At 38.6% G+C, this 26595-nt stretch overlaps 3 protein-coding genes across 3 annotated transcripts; 2 read left to right on the forward strand and 1 right to left on the reverse strand.

Moving 5' to 3' along the window:
- Positions 1 to 2303: 2303 nt before the first annotated feature.
- Positions 2304 to 3949, forward strand: LOC127367724 (eotaxin-like). Its single transcript, XM_051407805.1, is given in 4 exon segments — positions 2304 to 2650; positions 2736 to 2850; positions 3458 to 3554; positions 3557 to 3949. Coding segments are annotated over 4 exon segments (444 nt in total). The 5' UTR covers positions 2304 to 2583; the 3' UTR covers positions 3722 to 3949.
- A 13908-nt stretch (positions 3950 to 17857) lies between these two features.
- LOC127367712 (uncharacterized) lies at positions 17858 to 19319 on the forward strand. Its single transcript, XM_051407778.1, has 4 exons — positions 17858 to 18017; positions 18167 to 18275; positions 18790 to 18864; positions 19000 to 19319. Exons 1-4 carry the CDS (start codon positions 17942 to 17944, stop codon positions 19055 to 19057), a joined length of 318 nt encoding a protein of 105 aa, XP_051263738.1. The 5' UTR covers positions 17858 to 17941; the 3' UTR covers positions 19058 to 19319.
- Positions 19320 to 19957: 638 nt separating this feature from the next.
- Positions 19958 to 21825, reverse strand: ccl20l (C-C motif chemokine 20-like). The gene is made up of 4 exons (XM_051407766.1): positions 21686 to 21825; positions 21445 to 21562; positions 20594 to 20671; positions 19958 to 20494 (listed from the first exon to the last, which is right to left on the reverse strand). Exons 1-4 carry the CDS (start codon positions 21765 to 21767, stop codon positions 20350 to 20352), a joined length of 423 nt encoding a protein of 140 aa, XP_051263726.1. The 5' UTR covers positions 21768 to 21825; the 3' UTR covers positions 19958 to 20349.
- Between the last annotated feature and the right edge of the window lie 4770 nt (positions 21826 to 26595).

Genomic DNA, 26595 nt, shown 5'->3' on the forward strand with positions numbered 1-26595 from the left:
GTTTATCTCTCTGCCTCTTTCTATGTCTATTGCTCTCACCTTCTGCTATATATTCCTTTTGCTCTGTTCCTTTCGAGCTGTCACTTAATCCATCCTCTCTTTCATTTTAAGCTTTAAATTGAGTCCATTATATTGTGAGTTTGCCTGGCTTTACGGTCGGTTAAATGCTGTGTTAAACCTTGAGGATTGACATGTGTCCTTCTGAATACACCATTCATGTCCGTTCTTTCCTCTATTTGTGCCCTTGAACAACTATAGAAATGTACTTTTTAATACTACTTTCAAACTCCTATATTTTCATATATTTTTTAACCAATTCTTCCTGGTAGTTCAAGTGAGGTGTAAATATAAAACTGGCATGTCTCCATTCAAAATTACCGTCTCTTTCATCAAAGACTGCTCATGTTAAATTTAGACAGAGCTATGCTGGTAATTATGTTAGGTCGCCGAACTCCAAGTACTAATTAGGGCTGATACTTCTATTGATATGTGTTTTTTATAACATAAACACTTAATATAATATATAATAATTCTGACCAAGACATACTGAGCGAGATATTTTATAGTTGAAGCTAAACTTGACAGTGCTCTCTGGAGGGCAAACTATGTAACTAAGCTAAGTTAGTATTGCCATCCTTATTATTTATTGGTCAACCTGATAATACAATAGGCTAAATCTGTGTGATAAGTTAAATTAACAGATCCAGGAATTAAAGAACCAGTTTGTAGGATTGAGTGGCAATGAAGTTGCAGATTGCAACCTTTTGAATACAGCTCAGCCTTCCAAGCGTGTAGGTGAAACTACGGTGGCCGCGAAACTTGCGAAATACATGACAGGCCCTATCTATAGCCAGTATCTGGTTTGTCTGGGCAACCCTAGAAACATGGCAGTTCAACATGGCGGCCCTATTCCCACTGTAGATAAAAACGGCTGGTTCTAACCCTTAGTGTTTGTGTTTTCGCTACCTTAGGTCATTAAACTCTACTGAAAATGTACCTATGAATATCATATACCATTTCTGCCAATAGATCCCTTTTAAATGTTAAACAGTGGACCTTTAAGCACAGTGAAATGAATGGTTGGCGAGCTACTGTGGCTGCTGAGCAAACCAGTAATATATTAGCTAGCTGGTAACATTCTCATACTAGCCAGCCCATTAGCTATCTTGGCTAAAGCAACAGTAATTTTTGTGGAGCAGTTTATATAAAATTAGATGGTGCAACACAGCTAATATGATAACTTGCTCCATTTTGGAAAGGTCAAAGGTCAGCACTGTCACTTGCAGATTTACTTTGCCTCGGTGAGCAATTTGTCTCGAGTGGATATTTCCTAATTCAGTCAGGACCACTTTTGTCAAAAGAACTTTATTTGCAAATGTTATATTTAACAGTATGGCTCTGTTCTGGGACCGCCTTGCCCTTCCACATGCATACATGGAAAGCCTTAAGACAAGGAGAGCAGCAGCAAACACCCACAGTGTACAGAACAGAGCAAGCATCAATGGCAACAGAAATGACATTGATTAAATCAGAAACAGCAAAAAAAGGAGAAGCTGGGGTGGAGGTGGTTTGCAAAGCAGCTTGCAGAGGAAGTAGCAAAGATAGGCAGGCTAAAGTGGCTTAAATAAGGCGACCTGAATGATATTTGCCAATTGGATGTTTGGAGGGAATCAGCTGAGCCATCAGCTGATGTGTGTTTACGATTAGCTGTGATCAGCTAATGTAGCTGGAGATCTTGACTTTGTGGCCTGCCTGGACTAACTCTGTGCTTAATTGGTAAATGCTGATGTGAAACAAGTAAGCTACAGCAAGCTGTCAGGAAGGTGTCAACGGTCTCAACACACCCAGGCAGTCTCTTGAAAGACCCCAAAATAATGTTAACTGTGTGGGTGTATTATGGAATTTCAAGGTTCAAAGTTCAAGTTGTGTTATTTTGAGTTAAACAAGTATTTCTGATAAGAACATGTAATTTGCATATCATCCATCATGACTGATTAAGAAATTTCCCCAGACCTAATCTAACATAAAATGCATTGCTGCTTTTAGCTACTCTCAGTGACTTTTAATGTCGCTGCAACTTGTGGCTTTCACATTGTGTGTAAAGGAAAGTGTAACTTTGTGTGTATGTGAATACTATGAGTAGTAGTCTGAGCGTTTGTGCTTTTGAACGATGCTACTCGTACTTTGTATACTGTGGGCAGGAATGTGGTGAATGGTCCGTTTGTCATCTTTGGCTTGTGAAAAATGAACTCACTATTTCCTTTCCCCCCTGTGTGGCCACAGTGACAATTCTCCACTGTGACGGGTTAGGGGTGTGATGGGGGAGAGGCGGAAAGGCTTGTGTTTTATAAAAGCCAAGATCAACACTTGAACGATCAGAAAGGCAGAGAGAACTTTGCTAATCAGAAACCACGAACATACACACCATGAATGCGGTGTGAGCAAGCGAGGCTTCATTCAGTACTCCTAACTACTCGAGGAAGCAGCAAATTATTTTCTGTGAGTTATTCAGATCATATACGTTTGTTCTGAGAAATACTACGTTCAGCCATAGAAGGACAAAGCCAAGGGATAATTTTGAAGATGAGAGTCAGCCTGGTGTTATCTGCTCTTCTCTGCTTCACCACATGGATGAGCATGGGCCACGCAAGTGAGTACCACAAAAAAGGACTTTTGATTGAGTGTTTGACAGGGTAAAATGAACGGTACTTAATCTTTCTTTCTCTCTTGTTTAGCCCATGGACCGGTGGCAGACTGTTGTATTGGGTGGTCCAATACCAGAGTCCAACTTGACCGAATTGCGAATTATACCGTTCAGTCTGAAGGCATCTGTCCAAACAAAGCCATAATGTAAGTGGTCCTGCATACTGTAAAGAATTAAGCCATATCTCAACTTAGATGTAGGTTAGGTTCACCAAAATCACGAAAGAAAATCACAAAACAAACACATTTCCTCATTACGCCTAGTGGTATGTAGCCAGGCAGAGAGATCAGTATGTGTCTGTGAGATTCCTGCCACCACAATAGGGACATTTGAAGAGAATTTCCTTTTTGCTGTTCAGAGCAGTGGAAATTTATATATTGAAAATTCAACAGGAACATCTCTTTTCAGAAAGTGTCCCCGACATTCTGGATAATCCAAAACCCTAACTGTCAACAGTTTTCATTGGAACAACTTTTCACTGGAAAAGAGTCCCTTTGAAAGCAGTTCAAAGCGAAAACTGTGGATTAGTAACAGGGACGCTTTCTGCAAAAGAGACCCTGCTGTTGAATTCTTAAAAATGTTTTTAGTACATTGTGCTTAGATATTTCAAAACCAATCTTATCAATCATGCATAGCTAGATTCAACTAAACGTAATAAGGATAGTGTTTGAACATGAATAAACTATCCCTTTAAGAAGTTATTTGTAAAAACAAAGCATTGCAATGCCATTAACAGATCACAATCAATTGCAGATTTCACACAAAGTTTGGAAAGACACTTTGCTCCGACCCGAGCAGTCCCTGGGCAAAAAGAGCCATTAAGAAGGTGGACGAGGAGAAAAAAAAAAAGGTGGATTGCAAGAGATGGGACTGAATGAAGACAGAGCAACAAGCGAAATTACACCAGCAGTGTCCACCACATCAAAGAAGGCACCACAGAAGAAAGGCAGAAATGGAAGGAGACGACTGAGGAAAAGGTCCAGGAAAGGGAAGAAGTTGCTGAGCAAACGTATCTGAGGAATTACAAGACAAATCAAAGCTAGACTTGTCCCGCTATATTGCATCAATAGTAAACAAACCCAAAGCAAACAAGCTTTATATATTATTGTACTGATGATTAAATATTCAATATATATTTAAAATATATGTGAACCGTAACTTGTTTTCAAAATGTGTGTATTTTAATCAAAGAGCAAAGATTTTGACCTTTTTAATTTAGTTGCCAATAAAATGTTTTTGTGCAAATTGTGTGTTTGTATTATGAACAAATGAAACATACTTTTTATTTTTGGCATTTCGCTTTATTTTGGACAGTGACAGTACAGAGTGATGGGAACGGATAACATGCAGTAAGGGCCTGGGGATGTATTTGAATCTGTGTGGCTGCAGTAAGGTCTCAGCCTTCATATGTGGCACATGCTCTATTTGGTAAACTACCAGGTGCCACCCAGAACTGGTATGTTGTAATTATGTTGACGCAAACATACAAGAAATTTGATTCCCAGAAGCATTCATTCTGTTTAAACTCAGTGCAAATAACAAATGCACAGGAAGGAAACCAACATAGACACACAGCTAAACAGCAACATCTACTCTAGACAAAGGTGAACCTTAAACCGTTAAGTGCAATAATTAGGTTTAAACATGAAAATACCCAACAACAGCTGGACAAACAAACATACACTATCTTAAAGGTTCAGTGTGTAACATTTATGAGGCTCTATAGGCAGATATGCACAAGCATGTTCTGCACCATTGCACAAGATGCTGTATTTGTTACACTATGATACTATTTTATATCTATATGTTGTTTTGCCATTGGTCATTTAAGGGTTATTTCACATAAACTGTAATGAGATATCACATGACTGGTCTCACTGTTGTAGACTGTGATGGTAGTCTGGTTCTGGTGTCAGGGGTCTGCAATGATTTCCTTGGCTGTCTGGGATGTGTAGATGTCCTGGAACTGCCTAAGCGGGTCAGTATCGACGAAGTCTCTTTCGGTGCCCTATCCAAACCAGACTCTGATGGATGAGTAGAGAACAAACTTTTTGGTTATTTATCATGCAGGTACACTGGTAAATGCTCTATACTCTTTATTTATCAAGCATCAAGCTTGTCAAGCATTATCAAATTTAAAATCAAATCTATGTTATACGCACATGACACATCTTTTCAAGTACTGTGACGCACACAAAATACCACAGAAACCTCATTCAATGTGAAAGTCAAAAACATCACAGAGCAATGAGCAAATTGAGCTAATATAAATTAAGCACTCAAAGATGTATTAATTTGTATGTATTAATTAAGTAAAATTAATATTTACTATATTTTATTCTATATACTATACTATGAATCACAGTACTTTTACTCTAATGGATAATGGATCTGAGAAAAAAGGCCACAGTACCTGTAGGCATTATAGCAATAATAATAATAATAATCATATTTCTTAAATTTTTTCTCTTTTCAGCCAAAAATAAAGATATTTAAAGATAGAATATTTAAGATGCAAACTAGAAAAACATAATCATCATCACATAAACAGTTAAAAAGTACAGATGGCTTGTGCATTTGTGTCTGGAGTTTAATAGGAGGGTTGTAGATGATGGTGATATTGTGATATTATTGCCTTTCTGTTTCAGGGGTGTGTTTGGTTTTACTTGAAACTGTGAGGCGACCATGCCACCATAACCACCACATCCTGAATGCTCAGTTGAGCATGTGATTGTGTGTTTGTGAGTGCATGTTTGTGGTTGTCTATTTCAGAAGCAGGGTATTATTTAGACAGTTTCCTCTCTTCTAAGAAAATTAAACACGATGTGACAAAAAACTGTGATGTAATACTGAACATGTATGCATACCTACATGCAAGGAAACACTGATTTCTAAAAATACTTTGCCTTTTTGCACACTATGCTGCACTAATCAAAATTTTGTTTGTATTAATAATGAATAATTATTTAGAATTTAAAAAGGTGTCACTCGAATCTACAGATAACTTTAACTGGACGCTCCAGTTTTCATTGGTTCAGTTTAGCATTTTAGCATCTTTCAACTCATTGTTTTGAATTTACAGCCAATAACTTTAATCTTTTGGTTCCCTCTCACTGTTTTCATCTACCCAGCCACATCGGGCATCTGCATTTTTCAGGAGTTGGTTTAGACCCAAACTGAGCTAAATATTACATATTGATGTTCATCAGGTGGCCAGAAACACAATAATGTTGCTCTTTGCTTACCTTTATCTTTATCTTTGCTTTTAGCATATTAACTTTATGACCTGTTTTGATGCCCCAAAGATGCCAAAAATAATCAATTAACGGAGGAGATTTAGTGCAATTAATGCAAGGACTTACTTGTAAGATTCATGAGATCAATGGCCTTTCAAATTTCTAGTTACTTCTTTAAAGGTTTAGTGTATATATACATATATGTATATTCATAAGTATGTTTTCATTAGAGTATAATCACCTGAATATAGGAATTGTTATGTTCTTGTTACCTTAGAATGACCCTTTTATATCTACAGACACCATGAAAAACCTTCCATGAAATCTGCCATGTGTGACCACCATGTTTCTACAGTAGCCTGAAAGGGACAAACCAAACGCTGGCACTAAATGGGGGCATTCTTGGAAGGGCAGGGTGAAGTAAGGGACTTGCAATCTCCAACTCCTAATGGGAAAATTGTCACTCAAAAGGGTCATTTCAGGGCCTGCTGCAGCGGCCCAGGGTTCGAATCCGACCTGCAGCCCTTTGCTGCGTGTCATCCCCTCTCTCTGCCCCCCTTCCTGTCTGTCTTTAGCTGTCACTATCATAAAGGCAATAAAAGCCCCCCCCAAAAAAGGGTCAGTTCATTCAAAGGAAGATGGTATAGCATTAAAGTTGATCTAAGGAAACACACTGACACATTATAAGGGTATTCTGGACAGATAAATCCAGGCCAGGCCCAGATGCAATGATTTCTTTAGAACACAGATCTATGCAGTAATACAGTATAGTTTTGGCTTTATCTTATTTAACTTTCCTGACATAACTTGTGACTCTCTGTGTGTGCATGCGTGTTTATTGGAGATGTGTTTTGTGGTTAACACATCAGGAGGAAAGTGCAATCTCATACTGCTTCCTCAGACAGAACATCAGACTGAACCTAATTCACTGGGGCATAGGAAGATATTCATTGTCTTCCCACCACAGCTAGACATACACACCTACACCCCTCACCCCCACCCCCCAACCCCCACACAAACACACACACACACACACACACACACACACATACATACATAGCATATTATGTGAATATTTCCCCCAAGTCCTGTGTGTATGAATAATCCTCTGTAGCTGTTGTGACTGCAGCCATGTGAAGTACATGTAGATGGCAGAAACAAAGCAGAACTGAGGAAGACCCACAATCCTTTCCAAACACTGATAGTTTCCAAATCAACAGATGTTGGACTTTCATCTCAAGCATAGATATAGATACCATCTTTGTCAAATATACAACTGTATACAGTGCTGTGTGATTGAATGACATAATCATGGCCCTATAATGACACCAAACATAGCCTTGTCGAGACCAGAGCTCAAGTGTTAACATCCGTAGGTTATATCACCCTCAAGCACATGTACAACAGTATAGCACTTGTATTTAATCACAGCCTAAGTTGTAACTTACTTTTGCATTCATATGTTCAGCTGCTCAGTCATATTAGTGGCAACAATGGTGGGCCACTAGTTTAGATGAGGGGTGGGGAAAACCCATTGCACTGTGGTTCGAGCAAACGTTGCACCAACCTCAAACTATCTCCACTCTCAGCCCCTCAAACCTCCCCCAGCTGTTGCACGTAGAGACCGAGCTGTACTTTCTCTTTCCGCCCACGCATAGTAAACAACAGTTTGTTTCATACCTTTTTTTTTAATCACACATCATTGTGTTAGCTATACCAAATGATGGAAACATCTCAACTAAAAGCCCCAAAGCTTCCACATGGTCAGTGTGAAGCCCACCATATCTTACCATCACAGTGAGAGCAGACGGAACATGACAGTCACCAAAAAGAGTAAAAATTACTAAGCCCTGTGAGTAACTCACCCATGATCTTGAAGATGAGGTTAGAGTAGACTTTTGATTAAAGTTAATTTTGTGTTGGGGTTGACATTTTATTTACAGGTATGTTTTCACGAGAGTGCCATTTAAAGGTTGTGTGTGGTTAGAGAGCAGCTCTGAGAGCACTGAGTGTCAAAGATGTGACTTAAAAGCTGGTGAGACTATTCAACAAGGTCTCAGAAAGTAAAAAAAAACCCCACATATATCCAACAATATCATTTACTTTAGTACTGTATATACATTGTACATCAGCTTTATGTACTGGGATTCACATAAACACCTTATAATGCAACACCATAAACTGCATTTACACAAACATTACCACAGAGTTCAGTACACATTCTCAGTACAAGTCAGCATTGTAAGCTTTATAACGGAAATGCTTCATATATTGTACATAATCAACATTTAACATTAAAGACATGGGTTTACACTATTTCACAGAGGACATGGAGACACATTTTGAAACGATCAGGCATTATTACATTAAAGACGCAGAGCAAGGGAAGAGCAAACCACACTGCACTTCTTCTATTGTTGGTATGACCTCTTAAAGAATATTGTTCTGGGCAGCGGCGGAATATAACACTTACATAGTACAGTGATGTAGTGCATTTGCTCAAGTACTAAATGTAAGTACAAATATAACATTTTACATACAAAAACATGATGGACTTATATATGATGCAATGTTATTAAATTAAATGTATTTCAGTCAGCCAACTCACGTTTGGAATGTTTATTAAGCTGCATAGCATATTTAGATTTTGGCGTCTAGGCTCCGACCTCATCACTCCCCGCAGATGTGTTTACATAGAGGTATTGGGGAGTGATGAGCAAATACCTTAACCCCCTGCCGGAGCCTACAGGTGGATGCTGGGGTGGTGGGGCTTACAGTGCAGCAGGCAGCAATAACTTACAGAGCAGCAGCAGCAATACGGATGCAGGGCAACAGCGGCATTGACAGAGGGAGAGCTGGGAAATTGTGCAGTTTAAATAGACCGCCTGATTGGAAGGTAGCGCTTGGTTAGTGATTATGGAATAAGGCATGTTGTGTGTAATCAGCGCAGCTCGAGTTGACCTGCCTGAACTAGCTCGCAGGCTTCACTCCGTATACAAAATAATATATACATTGTAAATATTTAAAATAGTTACAATTAGCCCACTTGTGCTAATTAATAATCTAATAATTATGTAATAGTGTGACACTCACACGGGACAATGTTCACACTTACAGGTACGTATTGGTGACAATACTCAAATACTTTTACTGATGTAATATTTTCAAAGCAGCAATGTTGGGAGTATTCTTACAGTCTGGTATTACTTTTTGCTTTAGTAAAGGCTCTGAATACTTCCTTCACCACTGGCTGTGTGCTCACTTTCTTATAATCCTACTGGAATTTTTTGGACCCTCTGCAAGAATCTCAAGAATCTCAAGAATCTCTGCCATCTTTAACCCAACTATGAGTACGCTGCTCATAGACACAACTATGTTACCATGGTGAATATCTCTGTTTTGCAGTCTTTCTTCGGAAATGCAATACATAATGAAATGAGATAAGGACATGAAAAGAGAGTATTTCTAGACGCTGAGATACAGATTTTTTTCTATTTACAATGCATGCACTTAGACAACTCAGAATCTATAAAAAAGCCCAATATATATATATAGATAATATATATATATATATATTATATATATATATATATATATATATATATATATAGAGAGAGAGAGAGAGAGAGAGAGAGAGAGAGAGACGATAGATACACACACTGCACCTTTAAATGAGTATTGTGACTATTTTTATTAATGTCAGTATCATTGTACAATGAAAATAAAACATTATTCAAATATTTACATTCATACAAAATATAAAAATGATTGAATTGTACATAAAATAGGTAAATGTGTATCATTTAAGTTCACTAAAATGAGGTAAGGAATTTGCAGAAAATACGAAAACATTCAAAGTCTGTGGAACTCAATCAGTAGAAGAACAATTAAGAGCTTTTCAATTTTAATTCAATAGTGCGTTTGTGTGCAGGTGTCAGTGATCATGTATTTAATTTATGTTGGATAGTCCAGTTCTTTCCATCTAGGTAGGCCATGCTGGTCTGTGTCCACCTTTTGGTGGGGTCAGAGCAGATTCTCTTTCCCTTCAGCGTGGTAAATCTATTAAAAATCACAACACAGAAAGTACACATTCAATACCACATTGCAACATTTTTGAAGAGAAGATAATAAAAAAAATATGCATCTGAGTATAGAGTTACTAAACTATTGGTATTAAAAGATAAAGCTATGGAAATGCTTAATAAGACTATTTTATAGCGTAATTCAGATCATCATCACATGCAACAAACGCTGTAGCAAAATTAGATTATATTTATAAAGATATATATAATAAGATATAATTAAAAAAAATTGCATCAGTGTATAGAGTTACTAAACTATTGGTATTAAAAGGTCCAGGGACATCATCATTAATCCAACATTGAAAAGATAGGATGACTTACACCACTGCGCGTATCGGGCAAGATGATCGATTCTGTGTGTAATAATTCTTCAGGAGGTCTCGGTGGACTTGAGTATTTGAAATACTTCGGCAACAGTTGCCTATCCCACCTTTGAAAAAAAAAAAGAAAAAAAGTCCAATATTGTCATTATCTTTTCCACAATTTAATTTAACATGAAATAATACATATCATATGTGCGGTATTACATAAATGAACAAAACACACACACATAAACATTGTCATAATGCTCTTACCTTGAGCTGAGGCTGTGGACACCATCATAGTGGCAAGGAGGAGGAAGACAAAGGTGAGACTTGTCATTGCTTGTCTATGGCTCAAGCAGATATGATGTGTAGTCTGCACTGCAAGTCCCTTTTTAAACCTACCAACACAGCCAACACATTCATTTATGCTACTTGCAAGTTGAGCATGCAGCACCCACAGATACGCACACGGCCGGAAAGTAGAGTACATATTTCCTCCTACAGCAGCTCACCAGTGCGGTCCTGGCCCCTCCACTCAGTCATAAGTGGTGGTCTGAGGGTGTTGATACATTTTCCACTGCAGAAGGAAGTGGTGCTTGCATGTAGTATTTTAAAATTTACAAGTCAAATTATGATATGGAAATTCCTGTACCTGTACTTTTACCTGTGTCAAAGAATATGCAACACTTGATCTTGATCATTATGGTCAGTTAAAATGATCACATCAGTGATCATCCCAATGATCAGCATATCTCTGCCTCAATATATTCATTTAAAGGGATCTAACCACATTTGTTGGCACTTTTCTACACAAACCAGTTTTCCACATACTTTTTAACTTGCTATCAGCATCGTATTCTTTGTTTGTTAGGTTTGGTTCAAATATAAATAGATGCACTGATACTTTGCTGCACTCAGTAGAACCTGGAAAACTTGATCTTAAAACAAGACACACACAAAGGAAAAGCTTTTTACTGCAAAGGTCAGGGTTCATTCCTACGGTACAAGTATATCATCAGCCTAACTTTCTAACACAGTAGCTTTCTACTGTTAGGTTTTTGAGGTGACTTGAATGCTGGTGCACTCATTTCTACAACCACAGTGCATGAAGGGGGGAAAAAAACACGCGCTCTTGTGTTGGTGTCAAGGCATTTGCTAGCCCCTGTGGTTATACCTACAAACACAGATGCACATATACATATATACAGTGTCACTAAAACATGTGCTGTTTCCACATGGTTATTGGCTACCTGTTCTTTTTAATGCATGTTCTTTGGTTCATACAGTAATCAATAAACACAGATAAATCCCACAAATTCTCAACACAGCGTCAGGTTGAAGTGACAGGGAGCCATATTCTTTAAAAAAGAGAAATATTAGTCTATATAGCAATTTTATATGTAACAACGAAGCATGAAGACGAAGAGTCATTTTGAAATACAAGTATGTCACCTCCATACATTTTACAAGGAATAGTTTATATTACATGGTTGCAGTCTTCCTGACTGTCCAATAGAGGGCGCTAACTAGCTCAAGCCACAACGGCTGTCAGTGGAGGCGAAGAAAACGATGGACGCAAGTTAGTTAAAGACGACATTTTATTTAACGTTTGATGTCAAAGTTAACCAGGACCAGGTGTATTGTCTTTTGGGATGCTGTGGTTCATTGAATGAGGATCTAAATGTCTCATGTTAAGTGAAAATGTATCTGGTGAGTATTTTTCTATGCTAATTTTAGCTTACCACAATGTTAGCTAGCTCTGTAGTTAGTGTTAATGTAAAGCTAGGAATATTTCCATGACTGTAAAAAGGTTTAGAGGAGATCCAAAACCCTGCTTTTTTAAGATAATAATAATTTTGCTATCAGGATTGACTGTCTTGTGGCCTGTTAGATTAATAATAGCCATTTTTACATGCTGCAAATAAAAGGGATTATGATACAAGAAGTGCAATATTCAGTGAGTAAAACTGAACTTACTTGCTGTGTATTGTGCCTTATGTTGGTTGTTTTTCATGGTGAAAGTGACCAACACTACATGAAGTATGGACACAGATCAACCCAGGATTTAGACTTTCACCCGATGGATTCCAGGTAATCTTTAAAAACTCCATGTGGCCACTGAAATTATTTACAGTTGTGCAATAAACTGAAATAAAAGGTACTGACTTCATTAAAATGAAAGTACAACTGAATTTAAACTGCCTGCATCGTGGTAATAAGAGGGTGGACATAGTTTGGGATATGAACGGGGACTGGTATATGTAATTTTAAGACCTATGTTCTCTGTGAAAGAGAGTTAATTGTTGGGGCAGGGACGGCAGTAGCTTTAGTCATAGACTGCTTAACCGGCGGAACTGTGACTTCAGGGAAATTTGCACAGATATGCAGATATGGTCTTATGAGTCATCCTTCACCATATTCTGGGGGCTAAGTGGTCGACTGAATGTATGGTGTAGAACAGTACAAGCCTGCCTACTTGACTCCTACAGTAAGTGGATCCAGTGGCTCCCTTTTGCTGTGGGAGGGATTTTGCTGGCTTGGTTTGGGTCCACTTGTCCCCTTAAAGGGAAGTGGTCACTGCAAATCAATACAAAGTTGTTCCGAGTGATCTCCTTTATCAATGCAGAGGCGCTCTGAAGCTGTTTTCGCTGCCCAAAAAATCATTGTCATTGCAGCTTTATCCGAGTAGCAGTGACAGATCAGAAAAACAGTGATAGGAATTGCTTTTATAATGGTCATAAACTGTTTTTGAAGACACTTACACAACAACTTATAAAGAGTTGCTTTTTTGTAAGGAAAAGTTGTACATTGATAGCAATGTTTAAAGAGTGTAATTAGCCACCAACATATTTCTAATAAGCTGTACATTGGCAGTTTGTACAAAGACAGCAGATAGAGAGAGTGGGTCACGTTCACTTTTGTGAATGAGATGAATCTGTATCTTTTATTCAAATCAGATAAAGCTATGGAAATGCTTAATCAGACTATTTTATTATTATATATTAATTCAGATCATAACATCACATGCAACAAATGCTGTAGCAAAATTAGATTATATTTATAAAGATAGAAAGGTCAACACAATACTAGAATTAAGAATTCAGCTCTCCATGTCCTGCATGTCTCTGTAGAAGTTGTCATATAGTCAATAAGCGCTCAAGGAGCTGTTCCTGTAAGGTGATTTTTTTTAATGGGTCCGTTAAGTTTAGTTGACTCTATCCTGTCCTTCCGCCTGTTATTATGCCTTACTAATATATCCCCTAGTTGTGCTGCAGAGTGATGAGGTCTGCAGGGTAATGATTCACTCTTTTTTCCACAAGATTGTTGTACCAAGTATTGTACTATATTGTTCTATCACTTGGCAGTAAGCTGGAGCCCATAAAGATGAAGATAATGAGAAAAAGCATGACCCAGTGAGTCTGCCTGGATTGTTGAATTTGATAAGTCCTCACTCAACAGTTATAGTCCTAACTGCCTTCATGTAAAATAAAAAACTTATGAATGAGGTGCATAAAAAAGGAGAACTTTTTCTCAATTCACCATTTAGAAAGTGCGTTTCACAATTGTATCTTTTTTTTTGTGAAGCTAATCACACTGCGTATGCTTCCTTCCTCATTTTGATCATCACTTCTGCTTTTCATTGACAAGGAATTTCAGTGTATTAATCAGAAACACCATATCCAGTAAAGCTGTGCCCTCATAATGCGATATGAGCTAACATGGCTTACAGTCCACTCTATAAAGCTATGTTTTATTTTTTATGTGCAGTTTTTTATATTATTATATCATGTAAATATTAAGTCACTGATGATTTTATGAAGAGTGGAAGCATATGTCGTTCTTAATTTTGAATTCCAGATTTGATTATGTTATCATCAAGCATGTTAATTACACATAAAGTAAAAATAGTCATTATGCAACAAATGCAACTTTTGAAATGGCAAAGGTGAGGATGATGAGGAAATCAGAGTATGGGTCGGTGCTGATTGTCTGAAGCCTTCCTGTTTAAAGATCATAGTACTGTTTGAGACCTTGATAACGCTTGTTGATTGATAACAATGACAGTGATTCCTCCGACCAGGTGCTGAGATTTATGGATGTTAAAACTATATTTCACAATAATGGATTGTTTTAACTAAGCTTTTTTCTTACAATGACTCTTTGCAGACACCACGTTCAACTCTGCAAGCTTCTGCAAAACAAAATAAAAAATACTGTAGTGTCTTTTCAAGATGTCAGCAGGGCATGGGCTTTCTCAGAAATTAAGCTTTTTTTGGATCAAGGGAAAGCCTGAGATCATGAGTTCTGCTTTGTTGCTATCAAAACTCAGTGACACAATTCTCAAGTTTGCTGCCATTTTGATGCCATTTATCACTGTGAATTAACACCCGTATTATGTTTGGTAGGGAAAAAAGATCATTGTGACCTGAAAAGAGGTTGTTAGTAATAATTTACGAATGAATTGGCCGATTCCAGATTTCACACGTGTCAACTGGGGCAACACAATGAGTAAACAATAACTAGCACAGTACAGGTTTTCATCTTTCCTCGTCATCCATTCTGCCTCATTCTGAATTCCAAGCGCTGGGACGTTATCGGAGTCACGTGAACTACAAACAACGTATAGTTAATCATTATCCTGTGAGTGAGTGAGTTTAACCCACAGCTCATAGAGACGCTTTGTATCTAAACATTCAAGAAGAAATCAAAAGCACCACTTTTTAGCTATACTATACTATTGATTCTTATGCACCAAGGCAAATTCCTCGTATGTGTAAACTTACCTGGCAATAAACCCGATTCTGATTTGGATTTGGATTCTGATTCTGATCTTTACACATTAATCATGTATGTGCATGCCTGTTTAGCAAATACATCTATGATAATCCTTCATTAATCAGTTCAAAAATGTGGTCATGTGGAGGTGAGGTGCCAGAGACTTGTTGGTGCAGATGAGATTCAGTAATGCAATTCAAACTGGTCATTTTGTGCAGGGCAGTATGACCATAAATTTGTATCACAGTATTTTGTAAGATTCTCACTGGGCCTTTATATAGGTTTATAGTGTTTATAGTTAATAGTTGCAGATGTAATGGAAAAACTGGGATGAAGAAGAAACACTTCCTCATGAAGGTTTCAGGAGACCTTGATGACTTATGCAGTAGAGGAATTTTTGAGGCTCGGCCGAGGAGAATAAGATCAGCAAAACAAGTGAAGCACGGTCCAATGCCAACCCAAATCTGAAGGTTCCCTCCTGTCGAGGGATATCTAACACAACAACAAACCTAGACCCACAAGATTTACTAGTGTCCCAAATATGGTCATAACAACGCTTTAAGGAGACAGTCTGTCTGTCTGTTAGATTGTTCTTCTTCCATAACAAGGTAGTGTTGGTGTTCAACCATATCAGCTGATCTAGTGTAGTCAGCCAAACAGTCAGAGAGGATGCCAAAGAAACAAAGAAGGTTTGTAGATGACTTCAAAGTGGCATGGAGAGCATTATAACATTTCTGTCTACCGTAAAGAAGGAAAATTTCTTAACAGCAGAATGTAAACAATTTTTATTGTGCAAACGGCAAAGTAGTGAAAACAGAACTTAAAAATAAAAAGATAAAGTTGCTAACAACTTTAACACAGCTTACTTTTCAAAACCAAATATTTGTATGCATAAACGCTATAAACATAGACATAAAATACTAAGTATTCAAAGAGATATTCCTTAAATGTTACACAAGAAACAAATGTATTACAGCAGTTGTTTCAGCTAGCCATTCGGTATATCGCCTAACACTACTGGTCATATATAGTCACAGTATGCCAACAACACAGATTACTTTAAAAAAACAAATATTTTGAAATAGATATAAAATAATATAAATTGACATAAAATACTCATGTATTCAAAGTAATGTTTCTTAAATGTTACACAGGAAACAAAGCTTTTACAGCAGCAGCCATCCAGTATATCGCCCCGCATTACTGGTCATAGATGGAGGTTACTTATATATAGCATTATATTAATGTATGAATCATTATTTATGAATATAAAAGCCAGACAGAGCAAATTAATTCGCTTTTTTAACCAACTCGTGTCTTGTGGGACGTAACTGGCAGCTTTGGTTCACTGGCAAGGAACCTGATTATTACTCTTTTTGGCAGTTATTTCACTAGCAGCTTTGTATTAAGCCGCAAGTAAACTGAAGTGAAAAAACCCTTCCCCGCTTAGTTTGTGGTAAATCAGATATTCAGTATATAGAGGAATACATTTCCACTTGCAAAGTAAGTATCTTTTATACTGAATTGTCTGAATTGTCTAAATCTAAGCTCCCCTCAAACAAGTTGAGACTTGTTACTTGAGCATGAAAGGGCAAATGACCAAATTTGGGTGGAGGATGCTCGGAAATTTGCGGTGGAAAGCCTTAGGTTCTCCTTCCTTCCCCTTTTGTGGTCCTGCACTGACAATTACAGCCAGCACCAGAGAAAGAGGAGGGACAGAGAGAAAAATATGACACATTGGGTAGAGTGACCAGCACATGATGTTGCCTTTACATTATTGCTGTAATCAGCAGGATTTATACCTAAATGCAATCATTTGAAATAGTTAACTTGCCAGGTTAATAAAGAACAACACTGTTAATACAGTATAATATGAATACCCATGTGTTTATCCGTTGTCTATTCTTACCATACTTAGTGGAGTGCATTCAAGTATGCATTGTGTGGGAAGCTGGGAACACCCTGGACCCGATGCCATCATTTATAGAAAGCTTGATACATAAGCTAGGTTTCCATCCAAATGTAGCACATATTAAAAAAAAAAGAAAATAAGAAAATTTTGCATACTTCAGTCCACTACTGTTATTTGATTATTAGGAGTTGGTCAATTGAGATAAGCAACTGGTTGCACTAATCTTCCAGTCAGGTGCCATTAAACCACTGCAAAAGCATAGGCTGCAACAAGATGACGTAATTAAACTAGCGCCAGTCAAACCTAAAATGGCTATAAATGATGTATACAACACAATGGAAATGGCATTTATGTTTGTTTCATGTATTCATTTTAGAAATGTTACAATTTCCTTATCATGCAACAAAAGTCACATGCTTCTAAGTCTGATTCTATTGCACGTTGTTGCATCACAGATTATTTCAAATTGTTGGCATTTCAAACGGAATACATTTAAGAATATTAAACATTGGATTAACCTGCTGGAAATCTACTATATTAGAAGATTAAGGCAGGTTTATTAGTTTGTTATTAATGTATTCAATTAAATTAATAAAAGTAATAGAAAAACTAATAAAAGGGAGTCCTTAGGAATGACCATCATATCAGTAGATTTCTGAGTCAGCTCAGTCAATGTCATGATGAAATCACAAAAAAGGAATAGACAGATTACAGCGTCACCCAAGTGCGTCCTTTCCCCCACCCTAAATCCCACACACACTATGTAGAAAGTCCTAAGAGACAGTTCATCCGGTCAGTTTGTCTTGGTTCCTCTTTTCATCATATAAAACCGAGAAGTCTGGTCCAAGGAGCCAGTCATCTCCATCTGCCAGATCAAACAATCATCTCTTTTGCAAAGAACCTCTGGAACATCTCCCACAATAACCATGCAGCTGTGCATCAGAAGACTGGCATGCCTGGCTCTCCTGGTCGGGGTTCTTGCAATGGCAGCAATGGCTACTGGTAAGTTGCCTCTCAGAGATCCTGCATCATATTACACTGCTAGCCTGCTCCAGTCCACATAAGAACTTTTACCCTGCTATGCACATTTGAACAATGAAAGAGATGTATGCTCATAACAACCAATCTTTGCTTGTTTCTCTGAAAAACAGAAATAAAGGTAGGCAAGTGCTGCACTGAGGTCAGTGTCAAGAACGTCACTTCCACCATCTTGGGCTACAGAATCCAGAGGAGGAACCTTCCATGTGTCCGCGCTGTCATGTAAGAATCACCATCTTATTTTATTAAACAGAGGCTGCGTTTCATTAGTCGTTCAAAGCGCCCTCATTCACTTGCCCTCTGCACTTGCCCCCGGGGGAATCCCCGCCGCCATCATAAGTGTCGTTCCAGTTGTCTGGAAAACTGAAGTGAACTTGGTGAGATGGACCCTCGGAGGGCTGAGGGAGTGAGTGAACAACGATGGTCCCTCCGAGGTGGATATCACCCACAATGCATTGCAGTTTACGTCATTGCCGCTATAATGCCGAGTAAGGGCAAGGGTGTTTCATTTAAAACCCCCGCTCCTACCCTGCCCACTTTCCCTCCGCGCTCCAAGTGGCCTCCATGCGACGTATGCTGTTACGTCATACCAAGGGCTGAGGGTAAGTGAACGAGGGGAAGTGGAACTACTAATTAAACGCAGCCAAAGAGTGATAATCTAACCTGTTACACAGTTGACAATCCAAGTTCTCGGTTTGGAGATTGTGATTGAGCTTTTCTTTTTTATTCCACCCAGATTTGAGACCACAGAGGGAGAGGTCTGCAGCCACTGGAAACAGGACTGGGTGTTTACCAAGATCATGGAGCTAGAGTAAGTAGGCCTTTGTCATCTCAGTCAGTATTGACCATCTTTGCTAGTTGGCTGGCTCAGACATTACGTATTATTTTATTCTCAGGGACAGCATAAACTGTTATTTAAACAATTTCTTCTTTGTGTGTTTTACAGGAAGGCCCGCAAAGCAAAGAGTGCTACTACTGCTTCTTCCACTTCTGCAAGCTCTTAGAAAGCACCACTCACCCCCATGAATGCCTATAGCCAATTGCACTGCATTAAGTTAAAATATTTAAAATGCTTTAAAATGCTTTCCTATGTTATTCTGTACTATTTAATATTTATTCCATGTCCTATTTATTTGTGTTTCCATTTTCCTTATAATTTCCTGTGTATTTAGTTAAAATAAGGCTAACAGAGATAAAAGATCCATAATGATTATGTCCAAAATGTCTGTTGTTTGCTGCAACCTAAATAAATGTTCTTGTCCTCTATCCATACATCTCGTTGTTATTGGTTGATATTGGAAATTAAAGGTAGCTGTGCTTATCAAATTATCATCAAGACAGCATGATGAAGCTGACAGAGGCAGTTGTTTAACAGATCAATTCTGCCATCTAGTGGGGAAATTACAGTTTGGACGAGCATAGTGTGTCATTGAGGGAGTTACCTTGTCTGACTGGAGCACCCACCTCTTGGGGCACAGGAGACTGCCTCCCTGTCAGTCATCTCATGCATTTGCATTAGCCTAGGGGGGGAGTGGGAGCAGGACAGCTTACCGAAAAGTTTTCAGAAGCCTTCTTGCAGATGTGCTGGCAGCATCCTTTTCTGAGTACACCGGTCACATGTCACGCCACTAAAATGCACAGTCTACTCACAAGTTTGCACAAGTTGTGGGCCTTCTTCATGTACTGTTTGGAAAATAAACCTTTTAATAGTGTTCGGAGATTTTCCCATCAAGAGTCACATTATTACATGTTACTTAATTATGTTATACGATTGGTTTAAGCACCAACTGCTCTTTAATCAGTATTAAAATACATTTTAACATTAAGTTAGCCATGGCTTACATGACACTTCAGTGAGACACTGTTGTAGTTTGATGAAATAAATATGAACAACAATGTTGGAATACTGTGAAGTCAATTTATTGATTTATGAGAACTGGCATATTTGAGCACATTAACTTGATTAAGCATAGCAGGAAATGAAACAGCATAGCCACACAAAAAATACAATAGTAAACATTTGCTAAGTGGCTAAGCACATAATCTACATCAATATTCTCAAAGCTGTTCTTCTGTGGTTCCCCTTAAGTCACGATTAAAAGGAGCATTAGGATGCTGCATATGTTGAGGCAAGTAAAAGTAATTATCATTTCTTTGCTTTTTCAGAGATAATATTCCCAACATGGCTACAGTTGATAACAGAAGGTTCAATATCTCTCAAACATTATCTAAAATGAGCATTTCTATAGCACAAATTATTTAGTTCCAAATCTCTGAGGCCACAACCTGATTTTTGCTAATAGAAACTTTCAGTGATGTTTGGGATGGCTTCTGTGGTACTGGAGAAAGAGCCACTTCCGTCGTTAAATGTAGGGTTTACGCTTTTCTTCTGAGTTTCACCTGCAGCAGAGCCAGGCTTGGACATCTTCTTCAGCTTTGAACTATAAAGAAGAGAAAAGTTTTCACTCACAAAAACAAGCATGTTCACACGGTCTAAACTGAAACTGAATAATATTTAAAAGTGAGCGGGAGTGTCATACCTGAGTAATTCCAGAATATTCCTCACCCACGCATCCTTCCGAGTTGCACATATTTCGTACTTCTTAGACGTGTAGAAACTACAACATTGAGACATTGACACATAATTTGGCACAGTTAGAGAGCACTATATTGAAGTTCAGTGTATGAGTGGATAGTATAGGTATAATATTTTGATAGTGGTGCCTATTTGATACCCGAGTTCCAGTAACAATACCAAAACAATGCTTTTTTGATGACTGATTTTGAGGAATACAATGACAAAAACATTTCTTCTTTTAACAGAATGAGCCAAGTTTATCAAATGCATCAGTGTTTCATGTTGTCTTACACAAACAAAATGTAGCCTTAAATTATTCTAAAATTATGTGATTTATGTAATGAAATATCTGATAAAAAAGAGAGCAGGACTAAGTGTCTGACCAAGTATTCAGTGCTTCAATCAGTACTTGACACTAATTGACACAAAAGTAGAGTTGAGATTTGATACACGGCTCTATTGAGTAATTGGATTTTGTCAATCTTAAAGACTTGACAGCTTGCGTACAAGTAAGTTGTAAACATAATTAATTGAGATATGGAGCAGACTAAACAGATGGCTGTTCAGAGTTATGAAATCAAGACAGTTTTGAGAGTAAGATTTTGTGGTGGACTAGATCAAATGGCTTATTTTATGGCAAGAAATTCTGCAGAAACAACATGCTTTTCACTAAACACATTTTAATTAACGGAATCAGTTAGTCTTCATGAGCCCTCTCATAAAGGTTTGATATGTTATGACAATAGTATTCAAATAGCTCAGACTGGGACTGGCAGGATTGGAGTTTTATGGTTCTATAGTAAAGACTCTTACATGATCGCTTCCATGCGGCAGTTTTCCTTGGTGGTTTGTTCTCTGTAGCCCTTTATACGATCGAAGGGTATTGGCTTCCTATTGTATCTCATACAACAGGCTTTGCCCATGCGAGGACCTATTTCACCCACACAAACACACACACACACACACACACACACACACACATTATTAACCGATTACCTGATGTAATTTCTACTGTATTTTAATCTTCAAGTCAAATCTGATCAAATAAACTTACGGGCAGCTGGGGCTGGAATGATGAGGCTCAGTATGATGCAGAGGAGAGCGGTTGTCACAGTGAACATACCTGTCGGAGTCATGTTGACAGTGCGAAGAAGAGGCAGAGAGCAATAGATATATCTGCAGTTATATATATACTTATGGTGCTTTTTTTTTTGGTAACCTGTGGCTCCCAAATTGAGGACAGGAAGCCCACTATTGCATCATGGCAGCTGAAGTTGCAGACATTGCACTTTGATCACAAATTAAGTCTCTACTGTACCATTTTGCAACACCTACATTTATTTATGTGGGCACATGGGCCTCTGGAACTGGTGCACTGATGCTTTCGGTTCATGTTGTCTCCTTGGGCTCTCATCTATATTTATGCTTTCTGGGTTAATAATCATGCTACAGCACAGCAGATTCTAATCGTTACACATTCTTCGCTTCATTTAGATTTCTCCGAAGCTACAGTATTTTGCCGCATATTTAGCTCTCAGTGCATGTGCATGCATAATTAGGTTTAAATGGAATTTGTTACACAAAATATCACCTTTACTTGCTCATATTTTCTAGTGTTGACACTAGAAAATATGAGACGACTGTAATATTAATTGTCATAATTTGACATTGTAGTTTAAAGTTGGAGTCCGGGTGTTTCACATGATCAGCAATCTTGAGATTGTTTTTTGGTGAGAACTGATGGAGTATGAGAGGCTTGTCAAACCCCCCCTCCTCGTTAGCATGACCTATTTAGTCTGCAGAAAGCTGACAACTCCAAATCTAGCTCAGCTGACCTAGATAGGCACAACATCTTCAAGTTGTAAACTCTCTATAGCGTAGTGTACATCTCAAAAACTACACGTACAAGCTGTAAATGACTAATAAAATAAGGTGAAAGCAACATGAATGAATTCATGAATGCTGTACAGTCAACACAAGGTTTCTGTTACGCCATTTACGCTACACACAGCATGTGGTTTGATTTTACCAGGCGATAAGAAAAGACTGAAACTAAACTTTGGCAACTCATTTTCTTTGTACAATATAGTGAATATTGAGTTTTGAGAAATAGAGTGTGAAGGTCACTAACATATTAACGCCCCTGTAGCTGACGGGGATTCAGTGTGTCTTGCTCAGGGGCACTTCAGAAATGCAGATGCTTGCTGTCATAGTATGGAGGCCGTGCTACCTCCATGAGTCTCCCAAATCTCCCCACATGCACTGTAGCTGTGATTACTAGGTGTGTATATGCCAGAAATTAGTTGTTTTTTCTTCTCCTGCTCCCACAGATATTAACTGAGAGGATATTGTTAAGAATGTGTGTCTATGAGAATAACACACCCTGGTATTTCTTTTGTTTTGCCAGATTAGAATATTTAAGTCTTCAGTATTGTTATTAAGCCTATACCGTTGCACTTCAGTAATGTTTTTGTCTGTTAGTGCCTAGACACCACCTTGTCTGATCTGTTAAGCTAAAATTAGCTTTGACTGTCCTGAGCTTTGACATTTTGTGACAGTTTCAGAAATCATGACTCATTGTGTTCTTCGCGATGAGTTGCCCAACTTGTGCCCTCCTTCAAACACTCCTCTGTCCTCCCACTTGGCAGTCAGGCCCACACGTCTTGATGAACAGCAGTTTTTGCTACCTTTACCCATAGGGGGGCAGTGTTGGTATGGGCCACTGATGGATGTCAAGCAACACATGATAAATGGATGTGAAGTGAATGTCCCACACAACCTGAATATCTCAAACTGTAGAGTAAGATGGTGTCAGCACTGCTATACAACAAGTCATTCAGCAACAGAGAAGCAGTAAATATAACAGAAAAAAGTGACACTTTGGGAGTCACCCAAACATTCTTCCCCTCAACTAATACGATTTCATTTCACAAGATCAGGGGCAGTTTATATCCGGGCTTATAATTCATCCTCTTTCTGTGTGTTTGTGCATATGTTTGTGTGACCTATTGCGACTACTGATAAAGGGAAAAGTAACGTGATAAACCGGACAATCATCTGATTTGACAGCCTAATCCCCACTAATCCTCCGTAAAACACAGCCTCTTATCGTCATCCTGTCTTCCTGGATGAAACACACAGACACACGCTCTCCTGTTAGGTTACAACTCTACTTTGAACAATTATTCTCATTATTGATTCATTTATGGTTTGTTTGTTTTATACAATGAATTGTTTTAGAGCTGATGAATAGATGGCCAGACTATTAAATAAGAATTAACATAATTTTAAATAGTTTTGATCATCTATTAATCCTTTATGTTATTTTTAAGCATATTCCAGAAATTCCGTTTCAGCTTCTTAAATTTGAAGATTTGCTGCTTTTCTTTGTTTTATATTACTGAATATTGAATATTTTTTGGACTGTTGGTCCAGAGTAGCACGTTTTAAAATGTCATCTGGGAAAATAATTGTCAGATTAAACAATGAAGAAAATAGTCATTAGTTGCAGCCATAAGTCATTCAGTCCAAAATATGTTCTATGTGAAAAATGTATATCAAGTTACCTCAGTTATTCAGTTTTCAATGCTTTGTAAAAGAGAAAAACAGCAAATACAGCAAATACTCTGAGAAGCCATTTACAGAAAAATTGCATTAGTTTAATTTCAGAAATGAGTTAAAGCAATAATTGTTTGGGGTTTTTTTTGGCCACTTAACAAGCTGTAAACACAACAGACAAATTATCAACTTGATCTGCTAACGTGTTAGCAAGTTAGCAAACACTTTCCTATTACAAATTCAGCAGACGCAGAGCCTCAGTAGCTTTCATTCAAAATGCTCCGTAGAGCTGAGGGGAACCGCAGAGTTGGGTGATGTTTCTCTGTTGGTGCGTTACTTTGACCGTCTCCTTTCAAATCGGACATTTCCCCCATTGTTAATAATGAAATATTGATTAGTGCAGCTTGAACAGTTAATCCCTTATCAAAATAACCATGTTAATATTCTGTTTTCTAAATTATCCATTAAGCACAAGCAACTTACAACCTCCTCTCCTCCTGCATCTTTACACAAGCTGCCACTTCAGGATCAAAGGCAAACTTGTATTGCAATAACATTTTCTTATTATGCTGTTACTGCAAAATTTGGGCCAGTATGTTTGCTTGAGGGTGAGTGTGAAACCGACTTTTTCTCCTCCTGGGCCCCCTCTCCTCCCTCTTTTTGGACTCATACTGCTGGACAGAGGGCAAGAAAAAAGGGAAGGGGAGGAGAGAGTGGGGGGGGGGAGTGGGGGAGGGTAAAGAGAGGGGGTCACCATTGAGTTGTCCACCCACACAAGGCCCCCTCTGGTCACCTGCGTGGGCTTGGGCCAAAAGAAAGGCAAGGATGCGCGCACACACACATAGGCACACACACACACAAAAAGAACAAAAACGACAGCTTTCTAACCCTAAATGTCAAATGTGGCAAAGGAGCTTGGGATAAAAGCGTTTTAAATTAGCAAGAAACTTCCTCAAAACTACAGAAAGGGTCATTGTCAGTATCCTTAAAAGCACTTCACAACAGAGGAGAGTTTACGAGAAGGCGGCAGAGAGATGAAAAATCTCTCAGAGCACTTGGCTGTGGCATGATCTTCAAAAAATGCCTAGTTTGTCATAATTAGCATTGTTCCAGACTGTCAAACCCGCGAGGCATGGAAAACAATGCGCTCTTCAATATTTTATTGAGGAGTTATGGTAAATTACTTGATGTATAATTATGTGAGCCCAGCAGATTCTGTCCTCACCGTCTCCTCCTACATCCCATCTGCCCTGTGTGTCCAGAGTGTGGGTGACTGAAGTAGCTGCGGGGGGGATGAGGAATTATTGTGGAAAATTATAAGAAAACTTGTGATGTAACAGTCTGAGTTGCACTTCTGCTGTTCAAACCAACACTGTAACATCCAAGGCCTCCAACAGAATGAGTAGTAGAAGACGAAAAGAGGGGAAAATATAGAATTAAAGGACCTCTGTGACATTAGGAAGCGCCCAGAGGTATCTTAGTCTGGCAGAGCTTACTCCTGGCCAGGGAGACTCCGGAGGATACAGTGAGCCAGAAGAGGTGAGGAGAACAGAGGGGAAGAGTGTTAGAGTGGTAGAAAGAGAAATATTTTTAGGGTGGTCTGTTATCTGTGGAGACGAGGGCGAGTGGTATCATAGCCGGGTCACATCGCTGAGGGGGGAAACAGCCTGGGCTCTCCACCGAGACGGCAGATAAGGAGGCACAGAACAATGAGATCTCTCTCTGTCTCACAAACACACACAAACACAGATATACACTCTAGTAACCATAACCACATCCACAGGAAGACACGCTGCAGCTTCACTCTCCCACATCCTCTCACAGATACTTAGAAACCCTCAGACATGTTAAAAGATCATGGCAGCATGGATGCACAGCGCTCCACAGGTGACCTGAGAGTCTGTTATTGCTCTTTTGACTGACAGACTAAACCAACATTATCGTAAAATCTCTACACTCATCGGTTTGTCTCCATCCTTCTTGTGCCCTCTTTCTCTCTCTCTCTCTCTCTTTCTATCTCTTTATTGTCGCCCTCTGAAGATGTAAATGCCAGCCGAACAGATGGATGGAGAGAACATCTCATCACTCTGACACCGTGTTTATGCAACCACACGCAAACATGCCACACAAACATACTGCGCATACACACACACACACATATAGGCAAGATGTTGACGGAGATTTCCTCAATCATCAAAGTGAGTACATGAGACACAGCGCATATATACACACACGCACACACACACACACACACACACACACATACTTTTGGTGTTTTTGATGAAACATTCTGTTTGCTTCTTTCTTTGTTTATACTGAACACACACACGTGCATAAACATCGACGCACAGCCACACGCATACACACATGAATTGAGTAATTCGCCAGACTAGCAGCTGTTACGGA

This window comes from Dicentrarchus labrax, unplaced genomic scaffold (assembly GCF_905237075.1).
Source record: "Dicentrarchus labrax unplaced genomic scaffold, dlabrax2021, whole genome shotgun sequence".
In the NCBI taxonomy this organism is placed as follows: Eukaryota; Metazoa; Chordata; class Actinopteri; family Moronidae; genus Dicentrarchus; species Dicentrarchus labrax.